General features: G+C 54.5%; 1 protein-coding gene across 1 annotated transcript; it reads right to left on the reverse strand.

Moving 5' to 3' along the window:
• Window positions 1-363: 363 nt before the first annotated feature.
• RAB36 (RAB36, member RAS oncogene family) lies at window positions 364-14,168 on the reverse strand (the record flags this gene model as incomplete). Its single annotated transcript, XM_080821663.1, has 10 exons — window positions 364-428; window positions 928-1,047; window positions 3,278-3,368; window positions 3,687-3,764; window positions 4,638-4,693; window positions 6,218-6,282; window positions 8,297-8,398; window positions 8,827-8,892; window positions 10,965-11,056; window positions 14,100-14,168. 10 exons carry the CDS (start codon window positions 14,166-14,168, stop codon window positions 364-366), a joined length of 804 nt encoding a protein of 267 aa, XP_080677789.1.
• Between the last annotated feature and the right edge of the window lie 219 nt (window positions 14,169-14,387).

Genomic DNA, 14,387 nt, shown 5'->3' on the forward strand with positions numbered 1-14,387 from the left:
GTGTCTGCGTGGGCAGCTCATGTGTGCCAAGGGCGAGAGAGGCGGGCCATGAGTCACCAGGGTCTCATGTCTGTGGTTCCGAGGACTTTCAAGGCTAGGGGGTGAGTGTCTGGCGACTCTGTAGGCGACACTGGCCTTCCAGAGGATCACTGGAGTGCACCCACCAGCAGGACTGTGGGGGTGCTCCTGGGCAGCCAGTGCGGGCCTTTCCTGGCTCCCAACCTGCTAAAGAGCAGAGGCTGAGCTCTGGGGCTCAGGATGGTGGGTGGGCAGACACAGATGGCTTCACATCACCCCTCCACGGTTGCGGAAGGCACTGCCCATGTGCGTGTGGTGAGTAGAGGCTTCTGGTGCAGGCTCCAGCTAACAGCAACCCAGGCTGGAGGATGTCGTGCTCTCCTGGGTCTCGGGTGGACTTCCCTCCATTCCTGTAAGGATAGAAGTCATGTGGTCCCAACTAACACCTGCAGCTGACATGGGGCAGCCTCCCTCCCCTGCCACTGGCACCTTCCGGCGACTCTGCTGGTTAGAACTGAGCTTGACCTCCCAGGCCTCTCAGTCAAGGCCTTGGTGACCTGGCACAGGCCGATAGGCCTAGGAAGTATTCCAGATGGTGGAACAGCATGGGGAAAGACAGAGATGGGAAGAGCCAAAGCCGGGACACATCCACGCAGCTAGGGATACCTAGTCTGGCTCATGAGGAAGCTGCCAAGAGGGCAAAGAGAGCCAGGGAGCGAGTCTGAGCTGGCAGGAAGGGTCAGGGAGGCTGAGGGCCTGACATCAGAATCATGACAAAAAGAGTTCCCCAGAGAGAACTGCACAGGAGGACAAGTTAAGGGAGTGGCCTCTTGGGACAAGAGGCTTGTGGAAGTGGGTTTTAGGCTGCAAGCCTGCTCCCCATCCCCCAGCCCTGCTGTCTGTACGCACGGATGAGGTCTCCATCGCCGACCTGGAGCCGGGCGCTGTTCCTCCTCTCCAAGTCCTGTAGAACCGACTGCTCGAACGCCAGGGCAGCTACGCGGCTGAAGAATGCCTTCACGTTCTCTCCTGTGGGCCCAAGAGATGGCCCTGAACCCATTGCCTCAGCCCTTACCTGGAGATGAATTTGGGAGCCAGTGGGTGTGGATGTCAGGGCGGCCCACCTGTGGGGCTGCCTAGGGTGGCACAGTGCAAGTGATTGGGGCTGGCCAACCTGGCTTCCCACCTCCGGGGGCTCTGGGGCCCCCAGCTCCAGCAGCTCCCTCAAATCTCTGAGACTTGGTTTCCCAGCGTCTTCTCTTCCAATTAATCAGCACTGAGCATCTCCTGTCGGCCTGGCACTGGGATGTGTGGAGATCAGAAGGGTGTCTGTTTTCCTGTCACTTCTGAGCACCTCTCCAATGGGCAGCTGCTGTCAACTCCCACATAGAGCCTTTGTGCATCCTCCTTCAGATATAGAAGCCCAAATGATGGAGAATAAAGAAGCTGAGAAAAAGATAAACAACTACTGGATCACGAGGGGAGAATTTGAGAGATAACTGATCCCCTTAGATGAAACAGTATTAGAATAATTGGGATCCCAGAAGAAGTAGAAAGAGAGAGAGGGTCAGAAGGTAAACTGGAGCAAGTTATAGCAGAAGACATCCCTAATTTGGGGAAGAAAACAGGCATCAAAATCCAGGAAGCACAGAGAAAGCCCCTCAAAATCCATAAAAATAGGTCAACATCCCCTCATCTGATAGTAACACAAGTCTCAAAAACAAAGAGAAAATCCTAAAGGTAGCTGGACAAGAGGTCTGTAACCTAGAAAGGTAGAAATATTAGATTGGCAGCAGACCTATTCACAGAGGTAGGCCAGAAAGGCCTGGCATGATATATTCAGAGCACTAAACAAGAAAATATGCAGCCAAGGATACTATATCCAGGTAGGCTATCATTGAAAATAGAAGGAGAGATATATCCTTCATATCCCACACATCCTTTGTGCAGGATATGAATGTCCCAAACCAAAGAGAGGTGAAGAGGACTTTGGTTCATTACCTGGGTGATTCCCAGCAGAAGCAGAATTGGTCATGTTACTGGCTCCCTTGACCAGGTCTCTGCCCCAGATAGCCCCAGGGCTATCCCTTTAGACAGGACTGGAGAAGGCCACCCGTCTGGGCACAGGGCTAGGTTCCAGCCCCTGACCTGTGCATTACCCTTGTGCAGCTATACAATCTATACAACTGCACAGGGCAATCTTGCTTGGCCCATAGGGAACTCTCAGTGAATCTTCCACTACTCAAAGCGGGGGAGAGGGTGGGTCCATAGGGCATGGGGGTCATTGTCAGGAAGGAGCAGAGGGAACTGGGTATGGGCACTGCCATCCACGATGGGCTGGAGGTTGTGCTTCCCCCTTACCCCGTGGTGCCTACCCTTAATACTCCCATCCTTGCCTCCCCTAGTCCTTGGTCAGATGTCTACTGTGGTTCCTTACCTGGGGCAAGGAACACAAGGCATAATTCCAGAGTCCCCAGAGCTGCTGGGTCCTTCTATGAGCCAGAAATAATTGCACGTTATTTCATTTCACATCCCCCACCACAACCAACAACTTGTGTTTTTTAAGTGCGTCCTTTGCTTCTCTGCATTTTCTAGTTTTTACTCAGTTAATACATATGGCTTTTGTAATTTAAAACATGTTTCATAGTGAAAAATGAAATGAGATGGACAGCATCACCCCATTTCCCAAATAAGGATATTGAGGCGGAGACATTAGGCATCTTGCCAGGGCTGGAGTAAGCAATGGCCCGTGGGTGAGGGCAGCTCGGGGCCTGGGGACTCCGTGTGGCTGGGGGCCCCATGTGGCTGGAGGACAGACTGGTGGGCTATGAATGAAGGCCAGGGGGCCATGAGCCATGTTGCAGTGTTCTCCATGATGACACCAGTCAAGGGATGGGAGACCCCAGTTACTGGGTCTTTCTTTGTGCCAGGAGGTGCCTCTTACCCAGCTACCTTAGGATGGGTGGGCAGGATGGTACAGTGGTTACAGGAGAGGGCTATATCCAACCCCAGCTCTGCTACTCCCTGGCTCTGCCTCAAGGAGGAAGGGGGATGCATCAGAGAACATGGGCATAGGGTCAGGTGTCGCTCTTCCTGCTGGCCATGTTTCCGGTCTCCCCCTAGAGATGAGGAGACTCCTTTCAGGCAGTGGAAGGCCCTGCATGGTCACCAGCATAGCTGGCTGTGACTCAAGCATGCCACAGAGCCGCCGAAGGAAACTGCCAGTGCCCACTGGGGCACCAACTCCGCACCCACTCACCTGTCTTAGCTGACACCGACCAGTACTCGGCCTGCATCTCGTTGGCCAGACGCACAGCCTCCACTTCTGCCTGCTCACATGCAGCCCCTGACTGGGAGAAGCAGCCCTCCTGACCCAGCTTTCCAGGCCCTCCTGTGAGGGGCGCTCCTCCCTGTGCCTCTGCCCTCCCCAGCTTATCCTGGGATGGGCAGCCTCAGCACATGGGCAGAGGGTACGCCTTCCCCAGGGGTGAGATCCCAGTGATTCCTCTCTGATGAGGTGAGCATAGGTGCCCCTTACTTTCAGCTCTGGGTCTTCAAATTTCCATCTAGGCACATCAGCACCCGCCCCCTTCACTCCCCAAGCTTGGGTTGAAAGCGGCTGCATTTTCCCAAGGGCCATATCAGGCCTCTAGCTCTGGTATGCTCACCAGAAGGTCCTTCTTTGTTCCCACGAGGAACACGAAGCAGGAGTCCGGCTCATTCTCTCTTAGTGCGTCCTCCAGCCACTGCCTAGAAGGCACATAACGGAGACAGGCTGATGGCATCCATCCACCTAGAGAGGTCTGAGAAAGACCAGGGGATGGGGGATGCAGACGTGGGTCTGCTCCAGGGCTGGGAGCACTGAGTCTCGAGTTGCAGGGAGGGCAGAGTGGGTTGACCAGCTGGCTGAGTGGGGCGCTGGTCCTGCCACCAGCTGAGCCCTGGCTGGACTGCAGGTGGGCAGGGACACAAAAGCACTGGTCAGGGGAGGTGAGGACCCTGCCCTGGTTCTGCCCTCACCCTGTGTCACCTTGGGCGAGTCCTGCCCTTTCATCCACTTGAACGATCACCCCAACCTCACTCACATGGTTCGGGAGAAATGGGATATGAATGTCCCAAACCAAAGAGAGGTGAAGAGGTCCATTACCTCTTTGGTCCATTACCTGGGTGATTCCCAGCAGAAGCAGATGACCCCCCAGAACTGGTCATGTTACCAGCTCCCATGATCAGGTCTCTGCCCCAGATAGCCCCAGGGTTATCCCTTCAGACAGGACTGGATGTATATATAATTTGTAGGACCCAGAGCAAAGTGAAAATGTGAGGCCCCTCAACCAGCAATGATTAAAGCTTTCCAGATGGTGACAGCAGAACTTTAAAGCAAATGCAGGCCCTCCTGAGTCCCGGCTCCTGTGTGACAGGCCTGGCTGTGTACCCTGAGCTGGTCCCACTTTCAGCAGGTGGGTGCAAATCTTAAGGGATAATACGGCAACTGGACAGTATGTGGTCTTTGGGCAGTCAGTTCTGACAAGCAAGTATGGTCCCTTGCACCGCCCATGGGGGGCCCAGCTCATGGGAGATCCCGAACCAAAGGGGACCACAGGGGCCACAGAGTCTCAGACTTGCCTGGTGTGCTCCAGGGTCTGCACGTCAGTGAGGTCAAAGGCTGTGATGATCACTGGACACAGGGAGAAGCCAAGAACCAGTCAGCAATAGGTGAAACAAACATGGTGTACAAGGAGGGGCTCCCCTCAGGCAGCTCCCTGCTCCCCAAGAGAAACCCAGAGAGGAGCCTGGCTCCCGCAGAACTGCTGGAGTGGTCCCCCCAGGCAATCAGCCCTAATCCCCAGTATGGACGCTGGGAAGGAGACACCCCATGGCTGCCTCTTGGGACCTCCCACCCACCACCCTCTCTGACCCATATCCAGAGGCCCAGCCCCAGAGGACATCCAGGGACACAAAATGAGCTCATGGGCTTCTGTGTTCAACTCTCCCTTCTGCCACTTACAGCCAAGAGAGCTCAGGTGAGGGCCTTAACTGGTGAGAGCCTCAGTTTCCCCATCTGCAAAATGGTGAGAATGATACCTCAGGCTTTCAAGGGTGCTGTGAGGTTTAAGCAAGAACAGCTATTTTTATAAGCTCGGGTCTAGGGCCTGACATAGGACTTTCCACCACCAGCAGCTATGGTTATGAGGGCAATTAGCAACAACCAGCTTTAGGGGAACAATGTCTGAGGAGCTGGGTGGTTCTCTGGCCCCACCCAGGTTCTGTGGTGTCCAGGACCCCGCTGGAGTCCTGAGGGGAGTCCCATGTGGCTCAGAAAGGCCGGCTCTCCACTAGGCCTGGGGGTGTGAGCAGAGCCAGGCAGAACTTTACCCACAGCTTGGCTGAAGGCTGCAAGAGGCCCCCTGAGGCAGAAGGGAATGAAGCAAAGGAGGATTCTGAGGATAGTGATGGTGGCAGGCCAGGCTGCAGTTCCCAGGGTTGTACCAGGTGCCTAACACCTCATCTTCAAGGGGTGTCGTCCCCCTTAGAAGACAGGCCAGAGCTGGAACTCCAACCCAAGGCCAAGGGACTCAAGGTTTATTTCCTGGTTTTGCTTTTCTTCCAAACCTCAAATGGCAATGTTATGATTTCTTTTTACCAGTATCGAGTAGATGTAACTGGGTCTCATAACTTGAGCCTGGTTTTGGATACTGTGAATGGCTCTCATGTCTCCCACTGAAACCCCTGGGGGAGCTGGGGTTGGAGTGGGGAGCTTGTCTGCGAGGCCTGTCCAGTGCCTGGGACACCCCCCGGCCCCCAACTGGCAGGTGCAGTCCTTCTGTGTCCCCTTTGCTCCTCCCCTCCAGCCTCGCCTCTTCGCACCTCCTCCAGGAGTCGACTATGCTCTTCTTTTCTGGGGTCTCTGGACATGCACCTCCCCCTTTGAGCATCCTTCTGAGCTGAAACTGGCTGAGACTCCCAGGGAGCATCGACCAGCACAGGGTCCCTGAAGGATGTGACTGCTGAGGCCAACCCCAGGCCCGGCTGGCTCGAAGGCAGTCTCCTCAGCCCCGAGGACTGGCCAGGGATTTTCTCAGTGGTTCTTGGAGGGCAGATTTGGTACCCGTGCAGAGGACCCAGACTTCTTGCTATGAAGTGGGAGCCTCCTGCTGTACGCGGCTGAGGGCCCCACCATTGCTATCACCCGGATGCTCACCCTGGGCACCCCGGTAGTAGGCAGATGCAATGCACTTGAACTTCTCCTGCCCTGCTGTGTCCCAGCTGTGTGGTGGCAGAGACAGAAAGGGAAAAAGAGAGGGGGCAGATTAAGCAATTGCAGTGGTCTGAGGCAGCAGGCTGGTGGGGCTGTAGGCAGGCAGGCCTGAGGGCTTGGGCCAACTACCAGCCAGAGGTCCCCACCCACAAGTCCTCACGATTTCCTTCCTAAGGTGCCCCATGGGGCAATTCCCTGACTGGATTCATCGTGGGGGAGGGGCATGCCCTAGTTCCACTGCCTAGATGAATGGAGGGGTGGCAGTGTCTAACAAGGATGTGGTTTGTATCTCCTGGGTGACTCTGATCAGGTAGCTCTGGCTCTCTGGAGAAGGGGAGCCCTGGTTCTATGGAAAAGAGTGCAACAATTGATTAATGATATCTGCCATTGGCACAGTATAGGACAGGGGACACACATACTGAGATCTACTGGCTCTGGTTTAGAACCAGGCAGGTGGTCACTGTGCAGAGCTGAGTCTGAAAACCTATCCCTTTTTAAAATTAACAGATCAGAATTAAACTTTCTGCCATAAATGGAAAAGCAGACAGGTCATGACTAAGAGCTCAATAGTCTGCAATTTTTTTGAAGTGATTCAGCATGATGCAGAACTTTTTGGCCCTATTTTGTCATTAATTCATTCATACTGTCTTTTGCTTCTGAAGATCATGCTGGGTGGGAAGCTGGGAGGGTGGCTTGGAGGTGGGGCCAACTGGGTAGCTGGCAGTGGAGGGACAATGAGAAGTAAGACAGGACAGTGTATCTGTTCTAGTTAGATAAGGCTGCTGGCCACAAGGAGGAGCCCAGCACAGGCCGTTCTTTGCCTGGCTCTACCTTGGCTGTCCCATCAGCTCTGTGTGCCTCGTTCTCTTGGCTCCAGAGTCCCTTGGTCCTGCAGCCCTGCATTTTCACGGCCTCTTCTGCTCTGGTTTGGCCCTGACTTTCCCTCGGGCAAGATTCGGTGGTACCATCTGTGTCTAGGACTGCACTGGAACTGTTCTCAGAGAAGCAGGCATTATCATGACAGAGTTAAGAGCTGAGGCCATGAGAAGGTGAACTCCATTCTGATGACCATGGATCCCCAGGGTAAGCCCAGGCAGAGCTTAGAGGATTGAGGAATGAAACCAGAGGAGCAGGTGTGACCCCCCCCCCACCCCAGAGAGAGAGAAAAGAGAAGGGGAGGGACCAGGACGAGGCAGCAAGCAAGAAGGGTATAGGGGAAGCTAGGAGGAGAGCCTAGGAAAGGGAGGAGGCCACACAGGAGAACCTGGAAGGGCTAGTGACATAGACAGACCTGCCGTATCTTCCAGGTGCCAGAGGAGATGGACAGCTGGGTCCAGGGCTCTGGTGGGAAAGTGTGAGCCTGGAGGAGAGACTCTGGGCTGTTCTGAGGGAAACTAGAGGGGAGGGGCTGAAGCCAGCAGGCTACCAAGAGGCAGAGACATGGGGTTGGGGTCTAGCAGGGGAGCAGACAGAAGGAGAGAGACGGGGGAGTGGAGTCAGAGCAGAGGGGTGAGGAGGAGGAGGGGGGTATGTCAAGCCTAGGGAAGGCACGTGGACTAGGTGGTCTCCACCAGGCCTTAGCATGCAGGGACCATTTTGGGCTCCACTTTCCAGACGAGAACAGATGCTCAGAGGTGTGAAGTGACTTGCCAAAAGCGACCCTGCTGGCCTGATGAATGGGATCACTGAGGGCCAGGCAGGCCAGGGGCAGGGACCTGAAGCCAAAACGTGATCAGTGGTATCAGGGGAGGACAAAGGTGGATGGGCACATCAGGCTGTGAGGACTTCTCCAGGTCTGATGACCAATGTGAGACACCCATGGGGGCGAGGGAGTATACGGGGCTTTGAGGAACTGGAAAAGCCCAGGGTCATACACCCATTCCTGTTTGTCCAGACAGGTCCTCACTGAACACCACAGGGCACAGTCCAGAAGGAGCTCACCGCAGCTTTCCCCATGGGTCTCCCTCTGCAGAGCCCACCCATGAGTCACACAGGAAATGGTGTGACATGAGGGCAACTTACATCTGCAGGCTGTAGGGGATGCCAGCGATCTCAAAGCGTTCAATTTCAAAGTCTACACCGATGGTGGCCTTATAGTCACGGTCAAAGACATTCTTGCAAAACCTGCGGGAGTCGAGGAAGTCATCAGAGAGGCTATGTGTAGAAGCTTTGCTCATGACAGTGCAAGTCTGCAGGCAACAAAAAGGCCACCCATAGGGAATATAAGGAGATGATGATGGTCCACGAAGATACAGAGTAGGCAGATGGAGCTGTCAATGAGAACTGTGTTGGGGAAGAGGGGCTGCGGCAGCATGGAAGGCAAAGGTCAGGGCCAGTGAAGTCTGAGCTCATGGTCCTGGGGGATGGTGTCATGGACGTCAGGGTCCTAGGACGCTGCACCCCTCTGCCCGACCTGCCGCTCCCTGATGCCTTGTACCCCCTCTGAGCTGTGGTTCCCAGAAGCCACACAGTTTTGACTATGACAATGTTAACTGGGCCTCCCAGGGAAAGGCGTGACAACCAATGCCAGGAGGTGTGGCCAGCGGGCGCACCTGTGGATGAGGCTGGTCTTGCCCACGTAGAGATCGCCAACGACAACCACCTTGGAGAGTCGCAGCCTGTGAGGGATATGGTTGTGTTGCTTACAAGCATGGCCACAGAGCATCTTCACACGTACAGGCCCTTCCTTCCCTGAGCAACCCACTCATGAACCACGTCTCAATCCTTGACAGGGTATGGGGCACTCTGGGATGTCTGTCCCCATCCCTGGCACTCAAGGGGAGGGCAGGAAGGCTTGCATTTGTTCTTGGGACTCAGCTGTCCCTGGGGCTATATACTCTTGACCCCAATGGGCCCAAGCCCTGTTGTGAGGGTCAGAACTGGGAGCGAGGGGAGCCTGAGTCTTGTTCTGATGGAGAAGATGGAGAAGTCCCAGATGCAGCTATGTCCAAGCTGGGGGCGCATGCAGTAAGGAACCTGGAGCATGCCAAGGGTGCAGACAGTGTCAACATGCAGGGGATACAGCCACGGGGACAGAGCACCCGCACCCTCCGACACATGCCTGGGGCTGCATGGGCTCCTGCTTTTTGCAAGCAGGACACCTCTGTCACCTACTGCCTTGGAGGTGTCTGCAAGGGCCACGCAGCTCCCACGAGGTGAGCAGCGGACAGGACTCAGGCCAGGACTCAGCTCTGGGCTATGGCTTGAGGTAAACTGGCTGTGAGGTTCTTGGGCTCTCCAGGGACCTTGCTCACTAGAGCAGCCACCACCCCAATCCCACCCTGTGTGTATCCTGCACTCCCTGCGGCACCATGCCTGGGACTGTGGGTGGAAGATTCTGCAGCTCATGCCAAAGGAGCTCAATGGGCAAACCTCTGACAAGGTACTTCCTCTGCCTGCAGACAGCAAGAAGGCACCTGTGTCACCTGGTGACCTGGTACAGCTCCCCTGGCCATGTGTGGGGGCACAGAGGCTGTGTCTTCTCTGCTTCCAGGGGGCCTCTGGTCCTGGAGCAGGGTGGACCTGACTCCACCTGCCAAAGTTTTATGGGGGCACCCACTGTGCCTCAGCTTCCCACCTCCTAGAGCCGTTGTGAAGGGTCAGAGAGGTAATCTGGGTGAAGTACCTTGTCCGGAACCGGCCCTCCCTAACTGGGGGCCAGTGCCCTCATCCCGTGACCATGGCTGGCATGGCCATTCTGACCTGAGCCTGGCCTCACTCTGTACCCCCTGGGGAACCTCCGAGCCGGGCTTCCACACCTGTGTGACAGCTAGGAGCTCCTCAGGAGGAGAGGCAAAGCAGGCCCTGGTACCTGCGTGTTAAGAGAAGGAGTAACTGGGGTGCCAGAGTGGCTCAGTTGGCTAAGCATCTGCCTTCGGCTCAGGTCATGATCCCAGGGTCCAGGGATCGAGCCCTATGTCGGGCTCCCCGTTCAGCGGGAAGCCTGCTTCTTCTCCCTCTCCCTCTGCCTGCTACTCTGTCTGCTTGCGCTCTCTCTGTCAAATAAATAAAATCTTTAAAAATTTCAAAAGAGAGAGAGAGAGAGAGAGAGAGAGGAGTAACTGCTGCGAGGTCCCTGTGCTGGCAGGGCTAGGTGGCACCAGGTGCTACCGAGGCAGGAACTGGACAGACACAGCCCTTGCCCCCACAGGCTGGGTCTAGTGGGGAATCCAGAGAGGCAAACTCGTAATTCTGTGAGATATGTGTCTGGGACCCAGGGCGGCACCCTGGCCAACCCAGGCTGGGGAGTGGGGGTAGCATGGGACTCCCCTAACGCTCTGTTAGAGAGGGATTGGCCTTCCCCATGGTCCTGCTTTGTTTCCGGTGATGAATGCAGGTGGGGAAATGTGGATGTGGACAGGGTGTCTGGAGAGTAGCATACACAGAAAAGGCTGGTGAGCGGAAGGGTAGGAAAGACATTCCAGACAAAGGAAGCACACGTGTGGAGCCCTTGGGCTGAAAATCAGCCCCGTGACTTACTGAGAAATGGGAAAGCTGTTCTCTATGGCCGATGTTCTCTATGGCAGCAAAGCCAGACAAAAATGCCGATTGGCTCCAGGCCCGTACTGGACTGTATGGGTGTGGTCTGGGTAAGTGTTTCATTTGTTCTTCATACATTCATCCATGCATTCACTCCTTGCCGCTGCCTCCCCCCCACATCCTGTGTCCCCTGGGTCGTGGAGTCACTCACCCCACGGTCCCTGTGTTCCTGCGCTGGCAGGTGGCGCTGACCTGTCCATTGAAGTGTTCCTTGAGCTGCAGGCAGGCATCAGGCGTGTACCACTGGAAGGGACAGACAGATGGGCATTTCATCCTGCGAAGCTGCAACTCCATCACCAAGCGGGACAGTGAGGTGGTGACTTGCCTCCCAGCATTCCCTCCCTCCTGAAACTTGAAACTCCGGTTCGTTAGCTTTCCCTGGCCCCCCTGTCACATCCATCCTCTGTGTCCTCAGTGGCCCTGATTCCAAGCTCCTGTGAGTCCTGAGGAGCAGCAGGGGCCGGGCCAGACCAAAGGCCCCAGGTGGCAACTCAGAGAGCAGGGTCTTGCCAGCAGCAGCTGTGTCCTTGCTGTGGGCATGTGGCAGGTCTCTGTCCTCTCTGGACCTCTCTAGGTGAGAAGAGGGGTGGGCTGTAAGGACCCTTTTAACTCCAAGATCCTTCCATGCCTTCTGTGGATCCTGGATGCCACTTTTGCTTTAAAAATATGTTGTCTATGTGTATGGAAAATGTCCTGGAGGGCTCTTTGGGGTCTTCCACAGTTCTTGGAAAGCAGGTCTGGGTTATGGTTGAAGAACACGACTGCAGGGTCAGGAAGACCTGTGTCTCCCCTTTAGCTGCTGTGTGATCCCAGGCAGCTATCTAATGTCTCTGAACTTTAATTTCCCCATCTGTAAGCCGGGGGCATAAAACGAAATGATGCTTGTAAAGCCATTAGTGCAGATCCAGCCTGGCATATACTAAGCACTCAACAAATGTTCGTGGCTATTAAGATGTTACAAAATATGTTGAACACACATTTGTTTTGTAATTGGAAAAGATGATATTAAGGAAACTGAAGGCGATTGCTGTGTTTTGCCCTCAGATTGGTGGAGGCTGGGGGTGGAGTGTGGTAAGGACGTGGGGAAAAGGGCATCGTTGGAAGCTGTTGGTGTGCTCTGCTGTGATATGGTAGTCGTCCCCCGGGGCCACCTGTTCTGTCCTTTGGGGCACTGCTTGAAACCACGGCTCCCCTGTGACAAAGACTCCACCCTCACCCCAAGCCATAGTGTCTCTTCTGAGTTTCCAGGCACTGAGATGGGCTCTTTCCTGGCCCATCTGCCCCATCAGGCATATGTCCCCCAGGCATGGTGGAGACAGCAAAGACTAGAAGAAGGAGCTTTACAAAAGGGCAAGTCACAACACCTCAGTGAGCCCATTTCCTCATCTGCAAAGTGAGGACACTCATAACGGCAGCTCTTCATGTGGTCGTTGGAAATCAAACGGGTAATGCAGGTGAAGAGCTTAGCTTCGCAGCCCACGTTTGTGTGGAACAGTGTCAGCTACCTCATGAGGAAGCAGGCTGCTTTCTCCTGTTGACTTTCATGTCAGCTTCAAACTGGGGACAGCCTGGTCATGGTGGTGGTCATTGGAGGAATCCCACCATTTTGGGTACACTGAAGAAATTTAGTAGGGAAGACTGGGCAGAAAGTGGGAGCTGATTTTAGAAACAGGGAAACTGAGGCACAGAGTAACAGAAGGGGCTTGCCCCACCTGACCACGCATTTCTCAGGTCTGAAGTGTGTGGTCCTGGGATAGAGGATGAACTGCCACACACAGGTCTGGGGAGAATCTCACTCTGGGTGAAAGCACCATGGATGCCCCAGGCTACCTCTCAGGGGAGGGGAACATTGGAGCCCTGGAGTCAGACCCAGGTCAAGTCCTGGCTCTGCAGCACCCAACTGTGTGACTCTAGGCAGCCCTCCTTACCTCTCCGAGCCTTGCTGATCTGTTCCGGAAATGGAGTCCTCTGTCCCATGAGACCTGAACTGTTTTGTGCCAATCACACTTCCCTTCCTTTCAGCTCACTAAACATTAGGGTCCATCATCCCTAGTGACCACAGTCAAGTTCTCTAGGGAAGCAATTTGTTTGGGCTCTGTTGAGACGGAAAATTCTGGGGGAGCTGTCCCCAGGTCCGAGGCACCACTGCTTTCTCTGTGGGTGTGTAGAGGCAGAAAAGGTGAGAAGGTATGACTGCAGACCCAGATTACCCAAAGTCTGCAGTCACCTCCTTCCTCCTTACCAGCCTGGGCACAGAATTCAAAAGACAGAAAGGTCATTCCATGGAGAGGATTTTTCCCTCTATACCTGTCCCGAGTCACATGGAGGCAACCACTAATGGAAGGATCTTCTGTGTCCTTCCAGAGATATTTTTGGCAAGTATAAACAAACACATACATTTGTTTTCTCCCCTCTCCTTTTTCCACCCATGGAAGTATGCTAGGCACACTGCTCCATTCCTCGCATTTTTACCTAATTGACTGGCCTTCACTGCACATCTACTCCTGAAGGGAAGCTTCTGTTTCTTGCGGCAGAAGTAACATTTTGCTGTTGAAGCAGCACCCCCTGGAGGACATTTACATTGTATCTGACCTGCTTTATGAACTGCTCCAAGGCCTGGCCTTGAATGACTGGATCAGAAGGCAGGGGCATTGCAATGGTGGGAAATATTGTCCCACGCCCCGTCTAGGGGTTGGACCAATTTGCATTGCCTGATGCAATTAATACTAGATTTTAATACACATGGAAGAGCCCTGTTTTCAGCAGGGACTGGAGGTGGAATGGTAAGGAGAGAGGAGGCTGGATTTAGTGTCAGGAAACTAGAGTGCTATTTTGATAATAGTAATAATAACAAAAGAACAGCAGTGAGCACGACTCAGGTAAGGGATTTCCCGTTTACCAACAGCCAGGAACCCAATGTGAGTTTTTATCCTTATGTACCAGCAGGTCTGAGAGGTTGAGTAACTTGCCCACAGTCATACAACTTAAAGACAGTCAGAATTCGCACCCAGGACTGTCTGACTGCAAAGTTTGTGCCTTTAACCTCCATGCAACATTGTCTCCTGCTGTCACCCTTAACTTGCTGGTCCACCTTGGGCAAGTCAGGGCCAAGTGTCCCTGTTTCTGAAGAAGTCTAGTAAGTTCCCAGGGTCTGTTAGAGAGGGACTGACCTTCCCCATGCTCCTGCTTTGTTTCCAGTGATGAATGCAGGTGGGGAAATGTGGGTGTGTACAGGGTGTCTGGAGAGTAGCGTACACGGAAAAGGCTGGCTAATGACCCTTTCTACCTTAGGGAAGCTGGTGATGATGCGGTCCCTGCTCACCGGCGGCCCCAAAGGCGTCAGCGAGGACCTCATCCTTGCAGAGTGTCCTGTGGACCAACCAGGGGACAAAGAGTTAGGGAGCCACACAAATCCCTGGGGACTCAGTAGCTATAAACACGGATCCACGCCTTTCTCCATCAGGGAAACTGGCCAGAGGCCATATCTTTCCATCTGCAGGCAGTTTGGCTGGTGTGGGCATGGACAGGACCCAGCTTTCCCCGCCCTGCCTAGAAGTCGGGGAGACCTGGGTCT

The sequence above is a fragment of the Martes martes genome (assembly GCF_963455335.1).
Source record: "Martes martes genome assembly, chromosome: 13".
NCBI lineage: Eukaryota > Metazoa > Chordata > Mammalia > Carnivora > Mustelidae > Martes > Martes martes.